General features: G+C 44.6%; 1 protein-coding gene across 1 annotated transcript; it reads right to left on the minus strand.

The window, feature by feature from the left end:
• Positions 1-2,581: 2,581 nt before the first annotated feature.
• On the minus strand, positions 2,582-12,714 carry LOC103633237 (uncharacterized). The gene is made up of 8 exons (NM_001346827.1): positions 12,312-12,714; positions 10,703-11,044; positions 10,227-10,483; positions 9,560-9,701; positions 9,079-9,450; positions 8,831-8,962; positions 4,833-4,961; positions 2,582-4,747 (listed from the first exon to the last, which is right to left on the minus strand). Exons 1-8 carry the CDS (start codon positions 12,390-12,392, stop codon positions 2,696-2,698), a joined length of 3,507 nt encoding a protein of 1,168 aa, NP_001333756.1. The 5' UTR covers positions 12,393-12,714; the 3' UTR covers positions 2,582-2,695.
• Positions 12,715-18,589: the final 5,875 nt, after the last annotated feature.

Consider the following 18,589-nt stretch of genomic DNA (forward strand, 5'->3'; position numbering starts at 1 on the left):
TGCACTGTTCCTTGTCCGGTGCGCCAGTATGGGCGCGCCTGACTTCTGCGCGCACTGCGCGCGTATTAATTGCGTCGCAGGTAGCCGTTGGCGCCGAATAGCCGTTGCTCCGGAGTTGCACCGGACAGTCCGGTGCACACCGGACATGTCCGGTGAATTATAGCGGACTAGCTGTTGAAGATTCCCGAAGCTGGCGAGTTCCTGAGGCCGCTCTTCCTTGGCGCACCGGACACTGTCTGGTGTACACCGGACAGTCCGGTGAATTATAGCGCGCCGGCCTGAGAAATTCCCGAAGGTGGCGAGTTCGAGTTGGAGTCCTCTGGTGCACCGGACACTGTCCGGTGCTCCCAGACCAGAGGGCCTTCGGTTGCCTCTTTGCGCCTTTGTTGAATCCAAAACTTGATCTTTTTATTGGCTGAGCGTGAACCTTTTACACCTGTATAATCTATACACTTGGGCAAACTAGTTAGTTCAATTATTTGTGTTGGGCAATTCAACCACCAAAAATAATTAGGAACTAGGTGTGAGCCTAATTCCCTTTCACCTTCGACACTAGGTCCTCGATTATCCTTTCTATGGAGCCCACTTATGGGAGGTGAATATAGATATACAAAATTAAATATAAAATTTCCATGGTGTGCATGTCACTAGGTCCTCGGTTATCTCTTCCACGTACCCCACTTATGTGATGAATATGGATTTACAAAATTAAAATCTACATGGCACCTATGATATGGTGAATATGGTCACTTATATGAGAGCTTCCGATATTAGGTACTTGGTTATCCGTTCCATAGACCACCTCTTTCACAGACTCCACTTATGTGAGATGAATACAGATTTAAAATTAAAATCTCCATGGCACCTAAGATATGGTGAATATGGATTTATAAAATTATAAATTAAAATCTCCATGGTAGCTATGATATGGTGAATATGAATTTAAAAAATTAAAATCTCCATGGCACCTATGATATGGTGTGGTTATCTCTTCCACATACCTCACTTGTAGGAGAGCCTCTAACATTAGGTCTATCTTTTCTATGGCACCTATGATATGTTGAATATGGATACAAAATTAAAATCTAAAACCTCCGTAGCACCTATTATATGACTTTTAATATGGACTTATAGAATTAAAATTTCCATGGCACCAATGATATGGTGAATATGGATTTAGAAAACTAATATGGTGTGGTTAACTGGTTATCTTTTCACAAGCCTCAATTATGTGAGAGCCTCTAGCATTAGGTCTATCTTTTTAATATAAATTTAAAAAATTAAAATCTCCATGAACCTATGATACGCTGTTAAGGGAAAGTAATAATAGCGTTTAGGAAGGTGATGTCAGTAATTGTCCTTATTGTCTAGCTGAAAGGATAAAAGATATGCCCCTTTGTTTTAAATTGTAGTCTTATTTTAAGTCAAATGTCTAATTTTAATCAAATTTACAAAAAAATATGTTGACATCTACAATAACAAATAAAAGCACTGTCAAAATATAATTAAAGATATATCTAAAAAACTAGTTTGATGCTATCAATGTCTATGCATTTTTCTATAAACTTGATTAAAAATAAAAAGATTGACTTATAACAATTAAGACGGTTTCCTAGGGGACACGGACATGTAGATGACATTGATTACAGAGAAGTTTGAAATAGGGGATAAGATAGGGGATGAGATAGAAGATCTGTTGGAGATAGCCTAAGGTATGCACTAGAACTAATAATTAGTTGGCTAAAAATTGTTAGTGAAATTAGCTAGCTAAGAGCAACTCCAATAGTTATGTAAATTTTAGCTCTCTAAATCACAGATTTAAGAAGTTGCTAAATAACTTTGGGAGTAAAAAAATGTGAGTTCTCCAATAGTTCTCTAAATATAGGTTGTAGTTTTGTTTTGTATCTATCCACATAAAAAAATAAAGTCACAAATGTCATCAATTACCTTCATTATCTACATAATGCAGTAACCATTTTTGTTTAGGGAGTTGCTAAATGGTTGACAAATGTAGAGAGAAAATAAGGTTAGATAAGAAGTTGTTAAATTTAGAAAGTTCATTTAGAGAACTGTTGGAGATGAGTTTTTGTGTTAACTACTTAAATTGTTAATTTAGGAAGTCTATTAGAGAACTATTGGAGTTGCTCTAACAAATACTCTCTCTGTTTCTTTTTAGTTGTCGGTGGATAGTTCAATTTTGCACTATCCAGCGACAACTAAAAAAAACAGAGGGAGTAACTACCTAACTATTAACTAATTTACCAAAACTAGTTAATAACTGAACTATTAGATAGGATGTTTAGATGTCTCAACTAATTTTAGCCACTAACTATTAGCTCTCTAACATTCAAACACCCTCTAAAGATCCCTCCAATTCTCGTATCACCAAACCAGCCCTTAGTATTTTCATTTTCCGGGTTCATGTTCTCAGAATCTTAGTTGTCAGGAGTGAATCATGAACCAATCAATACAGATCTATGTATTCTACGTGAAAAAAAATTCAACTCAGCAGCATTGCAGATTACTAGCTTTTAGCACACACGGTAACAGACACAAATGTAAAACGAAGATACAGACAGCATGAAGAAAATGGCAACATCCTTTATTTTGCTCCGGAGAACACAAAGCATTCACGAAGTGCAGCAAGAGACACCAGAAACGAAGGGTAGCAGGTTTGTCACAGTTTTTCTTTTATCTACATAAACGAAAATATGCCATTATCTTTCGAGGAGAACAGGCTATACTCCTTGACATCTGCTTGTTCCCTCGAGCAAAGCTGAGCTTGCACCTGAGCCAGTGGCGTCCTTGCGGCCAGCTCTCCGCTCTTATCTTTTGATGATGGTGTTACAGGCGAAGCTATTGGCAAGTTGAATTGGAACAACGAGAAGGATGCATCCGCATCCCATGATTTGCTCTTGTCTTCTGGGAGATCCTTTAGGCCCGACTTGTTCTTGTTTTCTGGGGGATCCTTGCCTGTCGGCTTAGTCAACTTTGCAGGGCGCCTTTCTAGATTCATGTCTCTCTGAGTAAGACTAGCAGCCTGCCGATGTCCGTTTTGAAAAGGCAGTGACAGAGGCATGGCTCTAAAGCTGGATGCGGCCTTGTGAATAGGCTCTGGAGGTATATGGCTGAAGGCGGGAGCCATGTAAGGATAATCAATAAAATGGTTCCCAGGTATTCCGAATACGAGTGGACTAGAATATAAGTGGGATGGTCGAGCATACTGAAAGTTTCCATTCGTTGGTGCAGCCCAAGAACCGTCATGAAACCCCATTGTTATTGGCCGATGTTGAGGTGGATACATGCTTTGGTAATGCAGCAGCTGGTCCTGGACAGGGGATACATTGTACCCAAACATGTCATTGTGAGCTAGGCCGGTTGCCTTGGGTTGGTATTCTCTGAAACCATTACCTGCACATGCTTCAAGCAAAGACCGTGAAGCAGCAGCTCTTGATGATTGTGTACCTACTGTGCTATTTATTCTCTCGGGTGATTCCTCAGACTCAGAAGATGATTCCGGATTTTGAGCGCTTGAAGAGGTTGTACTGCTGGAGCTGCTTTCCCTATCTCCCTCGCTCATGCATGACGAGGAGCTATCAGAGCCAGCAGAGTTCATCATCAGCTCTTCATCATGCCTGGAGCCTTCATCATTTCCTGCGCAACAGTTTTGTTGGTTCACCATAAGAGTACTACTAGCACATGAAATAGTTTGATTTCTCCCACCATTTGCACATGGTTGATCTGAATTACATTCATCCCTGGAACTTTCAGAAGCCTGAGGCTGTGATTCACATCCTACTCCAAAATTTTGAGATCCACTGTTATCAAAAACCACATGTTTCAGTGAATCAACATCGTTAACTGAACCTGAATCATGAACTGTATTGTGTAATTTAGTCTTCCTTCGAGCATCCATAGGCTCCCATATTTGCTTTGGGATAGCATTTTTCTGTGTAGAACCAGCACGGTTTCCTTTTGACACTATAAAGCTATCCAATGTATAGCATCTGTGGTACTGCACCCTAGGTTTCTCAACTCCTGATTTTCTTGCTATCTTCGTCTCTTTGCCAGATCTAGCTGTTGGCAAGAAACAGCTGTCCATGACTCCATAGTCTTCCAGATGGCCGCAGCTGCAAGAATTGTATGATTGCCTCTCTCTTGTCCTGTTGTTTGAGGTGGATGCTGCGTTGCGACTTCTATTAATACTTCTTGTCCTTTCCCTTGACTTCCATTGTAATTCACCAATTCTTCCAGACTCATCTCCGCAGTCATCATACCAACAGGACTGATCTTGAGGAAAATCCTCCCTTGACCTTGGACCCCGTCTCGAAGACTTGGATTGATCTGATGTACAAAGGTCACTACTGTCCATTGGAGAAAATTCTGTTACTGCATTGAAGTGGACACTGTTTTCTCCATTAATTTTTGTACATGAAGATTGATTCATACAGCTGTCAGGAGAGCACAGATTCACAACTTCAGCACTATCTTCATCTTCCTTAACTGAATCTCTTGAGTCCAGAGTATTTGTCGAATAATCATTGATAGATGTTGTGGAGTTGCTTGGAGCTGAAGATAGAATATCATTTCGTGACTTTGATTCAACTAGTTTTTTCCCTTTATTATTTTCCTTTTCTTTCAGCCTTTCTTTTCTCCTGTTCTTCTTTTCTCTCTCTCTTGTTCTCCTCTTCAACCTGCGCTCTTGTTCTTCACGCTTTTCTTTCTCCTCTTCCTCAAGAAGTTTGTTCTGCAATAAATTCAGCCACGGTTGATGTTGACAAATACGATCAAGTCAACCTCATCTTAATTTTATCTAGAGGTATAATAAGCACCTGTTTTTCCAACGTAATAATTTCTTTGCATGCGACATGAACTCGCTGTTCCAAAAGTTTTAAAGCAAGGGACACAAAAATACTATGTGCATTTTGCTGTGCCGTACCTTCCCTGAAGGCCTTCTCAACCTGCAAAGAGATCCGCATTTATAATTAATGTTTGGAGTATAAATGCTTGAATTCCAGAGAACTCTAAATAGGTATTGGTCAGGCGCTGTTAACTACAGTAGATACTCAATAAACAACCACATCTAAAAGCCACACAATGCAGAAACTATATTAGCTATGAATCTTTTATAGGCACTAAAGTGGCAATCAACCTTGCAGTAAGATAGCAGACGAAGAATCCAACAAATATTCAAGGTGCCAATTCCAAATAAATTCTTCCAACTAAGTGTGGCAGAGATACGTATGTTGCGCTGGATATGTGGCCACACAAGGAGAGATCGAGTCCGGAATGATGATATACGAGAGAGTAGGAGCGGCGCCAATTGAGGAGAAGCTTATGCAACATCGTTTGAGATGGTTTGGACATATCCAACGAAGACCTGAAGAGGCATCAGTGCATATCGGAATAATTAGGCGTCCCGAGAATGTGAAGAGAGGTAGAGGTCGACCAACCTTGACGTGGACAGAGGCTGTGAAGAGGGACCTGAAGGAGTGGAATATTGATAAAGAGCTCGCCGTGGATAGGAAGGGGTGCAAGTGTGCAATTCACGTGCCAGAACCCTGATTTATAGTTTCGCTTTTCCTCCTTAATCGTTTGACCTTTTCTTGTGCCCCTTTAGATATTGCTGGTTCTTGTGGGTTTTATCTCTTTTTATGTGTTTCCCCCGTTTCGTCGATTTTCGGTTCTCCGTTGCCTTTGTCTCCCTTTTCTTTTCTTTGGGGGTTGAGCTCTAAGGTTTTCATATGGGGTTTCATCTCTATCCTACCCCAACGTGCTTGTGACAAAAAGGCTTTGTTGTTGTATTGGTAAATAAGGAATGGTGCCAGAAAAAATATGCCAAGAGAAACAACTAATAATTATTATAATATTACTGGAACATGTTAGACTGTGTGTGTGAATGTGTGTGGGCCGACACCACTGTTGGGCTGCCGGCCCATTAGGGTTAGAGTTGAGTCTTATATATTGTAAACACTTCATTATTCTACATGGTATCAAATTAGGGTTTCCTTCCTCCCCCATCCCAGCCGCCACATCCCATAGCAGCCGCAAGCCTGCTCCAACGCCGCCGCCCCCAGGAGTTCCCTCCCGGGGGCGACCACCATCCTAGTCGCGGGACCCCAGGCGCAAGGCGACCGATCCGGGACTTCTTCGCCACCTGGCTCGCCACCCTCCGCTCACCGCTCCTCCCGCTGCTCCACCGCGTGCTCTCCACCTCCTCCTCGTCCGGCTCCTGGGACGACCCGCTCTCCTCCGCCGTCGCGGCTGTCGAGGCTCACTTCCAGGCGCACTGGTCCACGCTCGATGCTGCCGCACGCTAGGACCCGGCGTGGGTCATCGCCGCGAAGGACCGACCCGCGCCAGGCCTGCGCTGAAAGGGAAATAGGGTTAACCTTTTCCCACAATTAATTTTGGTGGTTGAATGCCCAACACAAATATATGGACTAACTAGTTTGCTCTATAATACATGATCTACATGTGCACAAAGGTTCAACACAAACCAATAAATATTCAAGTTAGGGATCAAATTCAAAGGAGCAAATGAAACCAAGTGTGCTGTGGTTTGGCGCACCGGACTGTCCGGTGTGCCAGGCCCGTACAGGGTTGAACCAGCCACTCTCGGGTTTCAGCAGGCGCGCTCCGCTATAATTCACCGGACTGTCCGGTGCACCACCGGACTGTCCGGTGTGCCAGCGGAGCAACGACTAACTCGTGCAACGGTCGACTGCAAAAGCCGCTGACAGAGGAACAGTGCGTGCAGAGTCAGAGACGCACCAGACAGTGAACAGGATCTGTCCGGTGTGGCACCGGACTGTCCGGTGCCGCAAGAGGACAAAACCTCCAACGGTCGACCAGGCTCTAGACCCTAACGGTTGGGTGACGTGGCAGCGCACCGGAGAGTGAACAGGACCTGTCCGGTGGCGCACTGGACAGTGAACAGGACCTGTCCGGAGGCGCACCGAACTGTCCGGTGCGCCCATCGCCAACAGCCTTCCCCAACGACTTCTTGGTGGTTGAGGGCTATAAATACCCCCAACCACCACAACTCCAAGCATCCAAGTCTTCCGAAGTTTTCATTCAATACAAGAGCTAGTGCATTTACTTCTAGACACAAATCAAAGATCAAAGCCTCTCCAAGTCCCAAATTCATTCCAACCACCTAGTGACTTGAGAGAGTATGTGTTCGTGTTCATTTGCGCTCTTGTTGCTTGGATCGCTTTCTTCCTTCCTCATTCTTGTTCCAAGTGAATTGTAATCAAAGCAAGAGACACCTAAGTGTGTGGTGGTCCTTGCGCGGTCTAAGTGACCCGTTTGATTAAGGAGAAAGCTCACTCGGTCTAAGTGACCGTTTGAGAGAGGGAAAGGGTTGAAAGAGACTCGGTCTTTGTGACCACCTCAACGGGGACTAGGTTCTTTGGAACCGAACCTCGGTAAAACAAATCACCATGTTCATTCGCTTGATTTCCATTTGATTTGTTTTCCCCCTCTCTTCCGGACTTGATTTAAGTTCTAACGCTAACCCCAGCTTGTAGTGTGTGTTTAAAGTTGTAAATTTCAGATTACGCCTATTCACCCCCCCTCTAGACGACTTTCATGCGCCTCTCCCCCAGCGCGCCGCCCTTCCCTGGCGGGCACTTCCCGCCACTGCCGACCGTGCCCGGCGGCCCCTCCTCGGCGTACGCGCCCCCAGCGCAGCGCCCTTCCCGGCGTCTGTGCCCCCACGCGCAGGTCTTCTTCTCCTCGCTCGTGTTGTGCAGCCACCGCAGTGCTGCCATCGCCGGGCCTAGTGCAACCTCGACCCTTCGAGCTTCTTCCGTCACCGGTGTCGTCAACACCCCTTGCCAGGTCCGGCGCAGGCCCCTGTCCGGCAGGCCCCACCCCGCCGCCCTCCCTCCTTCGTTGGTTCCGTCGCTGCCGCGGCCTTCCCGGCCGGATCCACGTTGATGCGGCCATCCCGGCCAGATCCACCATCCCTTTGGCTAGATCGCCGTCTTCATGACTGGATCCGTCGCTGTCGTGGCTTTCCCGACCGGATTCACCGATACCCCTTCTTTTATGCCGCGGGCACGACCACCCTGACCGGCGCAGACGCGTGCGCTGTTGTCGGCCTCCCTGGCGAGGCTCCTCGACGACCGATCGCGGAACGAAGCAAGAAGGCCCTGAGGTTGCTGCTGCTCTTTTGTTATGTCGCCCTGCCGACCGTTGACACTCGAACGTCGACCCCTCCCGAAGAACAGGCTTCTGCTGCGTGTCTCCCAACCGCGACCACCTCAACTTCGGCTACCTCGACATCTAGGGGCTATTGTCTTCTTAGAGCACACACCGGTATCTACTCCAGCCGCAACATCCGCACCATCATGACTGCGGCTGCGGGGGAATTTTAACCCGTCGGCTTCTACCTTCGGCCTCTACTCCAGTCCCATCGTGTGTGGTGCCCCCGTTGCGACTGCGGGGGGATGTTAGACTATGTGTGTGAGTGTGTGTGGGCCGACACCACTGTTGGGCTGCCGACCCATTAGAGTTAGAGTTGAGTCTATATATTGTAAACACTTCATTATTCTACAGAACACTTGTAGAAGTCTTCGCGCAGGAACCACATAAATTGATAATTTGATATACTTTCTACATTCAGAAGATAATATATCTTAGTGAACTGGTCCAACTAGAGTATTTGAGCTTGAATATACAGCTAGTTAAGCCATCTTAATTGTGAGCTGAGGTTCACAAAAATGGAAAAAAAATCAAGTTGCTTTCCTTCGGTTGAGTTGAAAGTTAAAACCATTATATCAAGTACTGATTTTCAAATATTGCAGTACTTTTTTGTTAGTACCTGTTCTTTGAATATCACAGCAGCAGCATCCAAAAGAAATTCTCTTGCCAGTTCAGGGCTCTTGGCATGCTTCTGTGGATGGGCACCATCACCATCAAAATCATTTCCATCCCTGTCCATGTCATCATCTTCCTGCACATATTTTCATCGGTCAGAATAATATCTTTTGACACCAACAAAAGAATGCTCTATTTATGTCTATCTCAGTTAAAGATGTAGCCATAAATGGCAGGTGACAAGTAACATACATCCTCTTCCTCGGCCTCTTCAGCATGCTCAAAGAAACTTCTAATACTTTCACCCTTTGTCATAGTCACAAAGCCATCACCAACCACTAGCCTGTGGTGGACACATGATTGACCCTTCAATGCATGTGCTTTTACACACAGCTCTGTGAACTGGCCATCAAGCCTCCAAGCTCGCAGTGTTATGAAGTAGTCCTCAAACTGATCAAGATCGATTCCATTTCTGTGGACTTGTGCATTCATTCCAACATTTTCAAAGCCAAAAATATCGGATTCTCCTTCATCTGTTCCAATAGCCCATTCAAAGTGGTCATAAGATTCATCTGGCTCTGATAAACACTGGCGCCAATCAACTATGACAGCATCCTCAAACACCTGAAAATCAGAGCAGACAGATTTGACTCACATAGGAAGTGTCCATAAGGCACCAAGCAATCAAATGGAAATTTTGTTGGTGAGGTGGGTTTTAGGAAGGCATCCTCACCTCACACTGAAACGCAGTATCTGCAACACAAAACCAACTGGTGCAGTGAGGTTCCCTTCGCATGCGCTTTAGTTCCTTCAGCTCCTTGAATTCGCGGATAACGTTCCTTCGACACTCTCGGCAAAATCTCTTGCTATCAAACCTGTTCACAAATTTCCACTGAAATGTTCGAAATTTAACCTGGTATATAGGCTGTTGCTAGAGAAATCCCAGCAGATAGCAGACTAGGACTAGTAGGGGAAAAAGTTAATTGAACGTCGACCAGTACAAGACAGAATTAATCAGTAATATCACAAAAATCATCAGATTCTTACCCTATGTGTAATGACATATACTACTATTCAAGCATTCTTTGCTCTGGTTAGTTGAGATTGCTGCTGCAGCACTGCTGGCTGCAGCTGCAAAAACACCAACCAGCCAGCACCAATAGCAAGAAAATCTGGAAGCGGCAAAGAAGCGGAAGGAAGTAGCAGTTCCGATCACATCACATGAACACATATTTAAAATTCCAATCAGTCCTCAGAGAGGCTCAGAGCAGCTTACGAGTACTTGCACGGTTCCTTCTAAGGATTCCATTGCATTTTCTTGGACACAAAACTTCAGCTTGTTATTAACTCACTAGTTCACTTGGTTACTTTTTGTTGGTAATCCAAATGCCTATGCTCACCTGTACATAAGTTTTTCAATGAAATCCTCCTCCTTCATCCGCAGAAGAGATGACCTAGTTTCTTCACCAAGCGCTGACCAGAAATCCACGAGTGTATCACATGAAAGGTGGGCAGTGTGTAGAGCACACATTTCTCTTATTCCATGACCCCTATAGTTAGCCATCCCTTGGCTGATCCATCCTCTGCCACCTGCACCACAGGCATCAGGATAAAGCATTTCCCGTTCCCTTTCTCTTGCCCGTGCATTGTCAAATACCTGATTAAATTTCCAAGGCCGAAGTGCATTAGGCTACTGGAGGGTTTAATGACCAACCTAGAACTAAAACTTCAGAATAAACACCATGATCATATTTACTGATTTCTTCACAAAGTAACACAAAAGACCAATATACAAAATAAAAAATTATTTATTAATCATATAGTCACCAACAAAGCACAGATAGAAAGTAAGAAGCCCAAGTTACTGCACACTTACATTCTGAAGCACACATAATGATTCTGCTTTTATAAAGCAGTCAAGAAGTGTAAGGAAGCCATCTTTTGTGGTTGAAAGGCCTCCCCAGGGATGAATTGATGGGTCCTGAGCCCCATCTTGCTCTCCTTGCGTAACTCTTGATTCAATAGCTGTCCTCAGGCGACAAATATCTGAAGCTTCTTGCTGCAATGACTTCCCATATATAACAATTTTTGCAAAACTTTCCAGAAGCAACCCATTGCACTTTGAGCAGTAGAAATTCTTGCGTGCTTGTTCAATGAGAGTTTGCTTATCCAATTTGAGGAGTTCCTGCCGTGCTTGAGGAGGCAAGTCATCCCAGAACTGAATAAAATCAATTCACAACCATAAAGTAGTCAGTTCCTCAATTGAGAACTTAGTTGCTGAACAATAATATCCAGTATAATGAACTTGATGACAGAAACAGTTTAACAAGAACATTACTTACAGAATAACGATCAATCACATCCTATTCAAGAGTGATGCAATGTTACATTTACAAACTCAAATAAAGGTGATGGTGAGGCAAGCTGTTGTAATTCAAACGAAAGGTCATCATAAAGGACATGGCACAATCCTTGAAGAAGATTACAAAACATGTGACAGTGCCAAAATGGAATGGGCTAAAACTTGTTTTAATTATTTGAGTGCAATCACCAGTTTTATCTAGTATGATTCTACTTGCAACTATACCTGCTACGGTGAAAGAAATAATAGGAAGTGCTAAGATTTAAGAGTGAAGTATTCACGGTTTCGTTGAAATTAACTAAGACCCATCAGTCCATCACAGCCTGGAATTTTCATTTCATAGCAACTTGATAAAAGTTTTTGAATTATGCATTCCTCTTTGAGGCTGCAGTTTACATTCCTACCTTTCCATGGCATTTTTTTTTCATAACAAGTATTCCTACCAGGCATCATTGACATTTGACAGGCATTATTGCCAGATGCCAGAGCAGAACTTTTACAGGCCCCTCAAATTAAACATCAGGACAGAACACTCAATTCTCAAATCAAGTGCCTGAATTGTTTGAAACGAACACTACTACAAAACGAAAACAGCACAAGCCAGTCAAATTTCATACTACAGAGCAGAATGAGAACCTCAACCTAGCAGGCTAGCACTCCCCCCAACCCCGCCACCACATCCAGGTACGAACCAAAAGTGCAGCTATACCGTCACGGGCTCACCATATCTTCAGAGCAATGCACTGGAATTAACGCAAAGACAGTACAAATGAACTGCTACAAAAGGTCAAAGTTAGCACGTATGTTTATCAGAAGCAGAAACACGCGTAACCTGATTGAACTCCACCAACAGAATTTGCCGCACTAATGAATCCTAGACTCATCAATAAATAAACAAATTCCGAACCCAGCAAATGATTTCCTTAAATCCAGTGCCCAACCAACATGCCATGCAGCTTTTCGCGACTCAGGAGCTGAGAGCAACCAAACAATCCAGGCGGAGGGGCAGGGCACCAGCTTCGTCCCAGAAACAACGCCGAGTCAGCAGGACCGACCTAGCCCCAATCCACATCACCCAGATCGAGCACAGGCTACGAACGAAGCACAGGGCACGCGACGGTACCTTCTGAAGGCGATCGAACGTGATCTCGTCCCGCCGGCGCGACCAGATCCCCGATCCCGCTGCTGACGCCACCCCCGGCATCACGTCCTCCCGTCGCTGCCGTATTCAACTCAACTAGGTCCCCTCGCCCGCTCCGTGGCGCATCCAATTCCCGCCGCCGAACACGACGACGACGACGACCCCGCCAACGGCCCTCGTAGGATGCTGCGGCTACTGCCGGGTCGGATCGACCACGGCGGTGACCAAGAGGGTTTCAGCGAGACGGGCAGGAGGCGGCGAGGCGATGCGGGGTAAAAGGCGAGGAGGAGGGGGGACAGGGACAGAGATGGGGGGACTGGGAGGAGGGAACGCGACGATGCCGTACGCGTTTTTAACCGTCGCGGTTAGCGGGCTCGGAACAGCGCGGTGGCGGTCTCTGGCCTGTGGCCTGGCGGCGGCGGGTGGGTTATATAGGGAGTTGCCGGGATTTTAACAGGGATGCCGAGGTAAATGCCGCGCACGGCCGGTCATCCGTGGCGTGGCGTCGAAAAAAGTTTACTGCACGGGGGGTGTTTTATGTTTAGATCCTTCTTCAAGGATAAAATTGTTACTCTCGTAGTTTTAGTCTTTTAGAACCTTGTGGCTCACTGCTCCGTAGCATCGTCTATTCGTATGACAGCCGAACTTTAGCTGGAAAGATTTTTTTACACGCAGCAGTTAGTAAAGCGCGGGTTGCAGCTTTACTAACTGCTGCCTTATGAAGAAATGGTATGCATTAGCATAGGAGTGTGTCAGACTATCTTCGTAAACCAGATAAAATTAGAAACAAACATAATATTATTTGTAAATTAAAGTTTAAAATAGAGAATAAGTTAGAGAATAAAATAGAGGATCTGCTGGCACGTGAGCTATCGGAATATGGAATATAGCACAACGAAGTTTACTGAAAATTTTACGTGCCTTCCAAACCAGTTTACTTTCTTTTTGGGTTGTGGGATTTCAAGCGGAAAGGCTATGTTTTATGTTTAATCTTTGAGAAAACCTGTTGTTCGATAAAAGGACGAGGAAAATGGAAAGGCTAGCTAAACTGGTGCGCAAAGCAAAATATCTTAAAGAATAAAATCTCCATCCCGAATGCGTGTGAAAATAACGTACATGAGCATAATACGGTTGCGAACTTTACAACATTAATAGTGGAGGACCAAAAAAGAAGAGAGATTTATGCAAAGTTATGATAGCGCCTCTAGATCAATTTATGTAGCAGTACCACACTTTTAAACAAGGGACCAATATTGTCCAATATGAATCGACCATATTTTCGGACAGAAGTTTATTTAGTACTCCTATTTACTTAGTAAAATTAGTCGACTTTATGCAATTTATGATAATAAGGTTGTCTCCAACAACTTTTCTATTTCACCCCTTATTTCATTTCCTATTTCAAAAATCTATTCTATAAATAGTGTACTCTATAGTGTGAAGCAGTGTTTTGCATGACTATATGCACGGTCTGCTGAAATCGAACTAACAATCAAGTAGGTCTTATAATCATAGAGCCAATTGAAGTGTTGACCTAGCAAAACATGTCGGCGTGACCTCAAATGTTGACATCATATACATATATGAAAGACAACATATCTAGTATATATAAAATTGATTAAGGTACTAATATGCTAACATCAAATCTGAATCCACCATCTATGTTTGAGTAAATTCTCTACCCTCTTGGACTATTTTCTAAAGAACCCCTATGCCCCTACATGTGTGTGCTCCATCGCCGGACACCAGAGCACCCCGTCTCGACACCAGGAGAGACCACCATGCCTGAGAACCCACCTCCCGGTGACCACCTGTAGGTCTATGATGACAACATGGACGTCGCCACCAAGGTACTCCCTCAGTAACGACTCCGCGACGAGCTTGGGCAGGCGTGTGACGTGTCTGAGCCTAGGTGTTGTGGTAGGGGCGGACCTTAGAGTGGTCCATATGGGCCACGGCACACCCTAAGATCATATAAGGTTAGTTAGCATAGTGGTGTAAGTATTATCTTTTGAACTTGATAGTCAAGGTTCAAGTCTTGTTGATCTCTGTTTTTTGTTTCTTTTTTTAAAATTTTTTCCTGGCACACCATAGGCCTAACAGTTGGGTCCGCTACTGAGGTGGCTAGCGATGGAGCAAGCGCAAGTAGTGGTAGTCATAAGAGACAAAGCTTTTTGATCGATAGGAGACGAACATGAGAAAGAATATGGGGACTGAAAGTCGCCTATAGGGGGTGGATAGGTGGAAACTGAAATTTACAATTTTAAACACACTACAAGCCGAGGTTAGCGTTAGAATAACATCCGAGTCCGGGAGAGAGGGGAAAACAAATCAACCAAAAAATAAAGCGGATGACACAGTGATTTGTTTTACCGAGGTTCGGTTCCAAAGAACCTAGTCCCCGTTGAAGTGGTCATAAAGATCGGGTCTCTTTCAACCCTTTCCCTCTCTCAAATGGTCACTTAGACCGAGTGAGGCTTCGTCCTTAATCTCACGGGTGAAAGGGAAATGTGCCCTTGGGCCATTTCTAGTATACTTTGGTGATTAAGTGCTCAACACATATTGAGTGAGTAATTATGTGCCAAATGATGAATGAAGTACAAATCAACAAGAAGGTATGATTCTAGACTTAGTACATTGGTTTTTGTGTACTAATATATTTGTCTAAGTGCTAGAATCAGAGAAAATAGAAAAAGGAAAAGACTTGGCTGGAGCAGCCAAGACTCAGCGCAGTTTGGCACACCGGACTATCCGGTGGTGCACCGGACAGTGTCCGGTGCGCCAGGCTAGTTTCTAGCGAACTGGCCACTCTCGGGAATTCGTCGGCGACGTACGACTATAATTCACCGGACTGTCCGGTGGTGCACCGGACTGTCCGGTGAGCCAACGGCCGCCAGCGCAACGGTCGACCGCCAAATCCGCGAGCGACGCGTGGCTCGCTCCAATGGTCGGCAGGAGGCACCGGACTGTCCGTGTGCACCGGACAGTGTCTGGTGCGCCAACGGCTACAACTCTGCAACGGTCGGCTGTGCCATTTTAGGAAGGCGATCTGCACCGGACACTGAACAATGCCTGTCTGGTGGTGCACCGGACTGTCCGGTGCGCCACCCGACAGAAGGCAAGAATTGCCTTCCCAGTTTGCCTCCAACGGCTCCTAGCTGCCTTGGGGCTATAAAAGAGGCTCCTAGGCGCATGGAGGAGACACCCAAGCATTCCTTGATCATTCCTAAGCACCAAGACTCCATTCTCGCGCATTCGATTCTTTGAGATAGTGACTTGAGCACCATTTGAGTAGAGAACTCCTCGAGTTGTGTTGTGAGCTCAAGTTGTGGCTTTGTGTGCGTGATTGTGCTCTTGCTTTGAGTCTTGTGTGTGTTGCTCTCCCCTCCCTTACCTCCGTGCTTCTTTGTGATCATCAATTGTAAGGGCGAGAGGCTCCAAGTTGTGGAGATTCCTCGCAAACGGAAGAAAGTATAAGAAAGGAAAACATCGTGGTATTCAAGCTGATCATTGGATCACTTGAAAGGGGTTGAGTGCAACCCTCGTCCATTGGGACGCCACAACGTGGAGTAGGCAAGTGTTATACTTGGCCGAACCACGAGATAAATCACCGTGTCTTTTGTGTTGTTCTTCCTTGTAATCATCGTGTCTCACAAAAGCTCGGTCCTTAGCAACTTGGTCCTATTGCACTAACTCTTAACCAAGTTTTGTGGCTACAAGTATTTGATTTTTTACAGGATCACCTATTCACCCCCCCTCTAGGTGCTCTCAATTGGTATCAGAGCCGTTCTCTTCACGCAAGGGACTAATCACCCGAAGAGATGGATCCTAAGGGAAAGAGGATGGTGGTCAACGACAAGACAAAGGAGTCCATCGTCAACGAGCCAAGAGATGATAAGCCCTCGGACTCTGGCTCGAGTCATAAGAAAAGAGACGGGAAGAAGAAGAGGCGCATCAAGAAGATCGTCTACTACGACAGCGACGAGTCTTCTTCTTCCCCAAGAGACGACGACGACGAGAAAAAGAAACCAGTTAACTCAAACTTTTCTTTTGATTATTCTCGTATTCCGTTTAACTCCAATGCTCATTTACTTTCAATCCCACTTGGGAAACCTCCGCAATTTGATGGAGAAGACTACTCATTTTGGAGTCACAAAATGCGTAGTCACCTATTCTCTCTCCATCCAAGTATTTGGGAGATTGTTGAAAACATAATGCTTTTTGATAGTACTGATAACCCCGTTTTCATTAATGAGCAAATCCATAAAAATGCACAAGCTACCACTGTTTTGCTAACATCCTTGTGCAGGGACGAGTACCACAAGGTGAGCGGCTTGGATAACACCAAGCAAATTTGGGACACCCTCAAGATTTCTCATGAGGGGAACGACGCCACCATGATCACGAAGATGGAGTTGGTGGAAGGCGAACTGGGAAGGTTCGCAATGATCAGGGGAGAGGAGCCAACGCAAATGTACAATAGGCTCAAGACCCTGGTCAACAAAATCAGGAGCTATGGAAGCACGAGATGGACGGACCACGACGTCGTCCGACTTATGCTCAGGTCCTTCATTGTTCTTGATCCTCATATTGTGAACTCAATCCGTGAGAATCCTAGGTACACAAAGATGACACCCGAAGAAATACTCGGAAAGTTTGTAAGCGGGCGTATGATGATCAAGGAAGCAAGATACATTGATGAGGCATTGAATGGCCCAATGCCCATCTATGAGCCTCAAACCGTTGCTCTCAAAGCAACAAGCAGCAGGGAGGCGCTACCTAGCAAGGTGGCACAAGTTGAGGCGGCTGGACTAAACGAGGATGAGATGGCTCTAATCATAAAGCGCTTCAAGACCGCATTGAAAGGGCGCAAGGAGTACTCAAACAAGAACAAGGCAAAGGGAAAACGCTCCTGCTTCAAATGCAGTAAGACTGATCATTTTATAGCAAATTGTCCCGATAACTCTAGTGACCAGGAACAAGCAAAGGGCGGGAAGAAAGAGAAGCAAAAGAGCTATAGGAAGGTAAAGGACGAGGCACACATCGGAAAGGAATGGGACTCGGACTGCTCATCTTCTAATTCCGACGACGAAGGACTCGCTGCCTCAGCCTTCAACAAGTCCTTTCTCTTCCACAACGAACGCCAGACCTGCCTCATGGCAAAGGAGAAAAAGGTAAGCGTTCATGAAACTTCTGAGTATACTAATTCAAGTGATGATGAATCTAGTGATGATGAAGTAGACTATACTGAATTATTTAAGAGCTTAGATAGATCAAAAGTAGATAAAATTAATGAATTGATTGATGCCTTAAATGAGAAAGATAGACTACTAGAGAGGCAAGAAGACATTCTATATGAGGAACATGACAAGTTTGTTAGTGTTCAAAAGTCTCTTGCCTTAGAAATAAAGAGAAATGAATTACTTTCTTCTGAGTTATCTACTTGCAATGAAATTGTGGCTAGCTTGAAGAGTATTAATGATGATTTAAATGCCAAGCTAGAAGTAGTTAACAAATCTAGTTCTTGTGTAGAGAATGTTGTAATTTGCAATAGATGCAAGGATTTTAATGTTGATGCTTGTGATGAACATTTAATTTCCATTTCTAAATTAAATGATGAAGTAGCAAGTCTTAATGTCCAACTTAATACTTGCAAAAATGACTTTGATAAACTAAAATTTGCAAGGGATGCCTACACTATTGGTAGACACCCCTCTATTAAGGATGGGCTTGGCTTTCGAAAGGAAGCCAAGAACTTAACAAGTCAAAGGGCTCCCATTCCCAACAAAGAAAAGGGAAGGCCCCTATGGCTAGTAGTAGTCAAAAGAATCATGCTTTCATGTACCATGATAGAAAATATTCTAGAAATTTTCATAGTACTTTTGACTCACATGCTATGATTGCTTCAAGTTCTACTTTTGTGCATAGTAGAAGTAGGCCTAGGAAGGGAAATGTTATTCATCATGTGCCTAAGAAAATGCATAATGAATCTGCTACTGTTTTTCATGCCTGCAACACTGATTTTGTACTTTCATGTAAAAATAAGAAAGTGGTTGCTAGGAAGTTGGGGGCCAAATGCAAGGGAGACAAGACTTACATTTGGGTCCCAAAGGATATTGTAACTAACCTTGTAGGACCCAACAAGAGTTGGGTACCTAAGACCGAAGCCTAATTTGCCTTGGAGGTTTATGCATCCGGGGGCTCAAGCTGGATTATCGACAGCAGATGCACAAACCACATGACGGGGGAAAGAAGATGTT

Source organism: Zea mays, chromosome 1 (genome assembly GCF_902167145.1).
Source record: "Zea mays cultivar B73 chromosome 1, Zm-B73-REFERENCE-NAM-5.0, whole genome shotgun sequence".
Taxonomy (NCBI): domain Eukaryota; kingdom Viridiplantae; phylum Streptophyta; class Magnoliopsida; order Poales; family Poaceae; genus Zea; species Zea mays.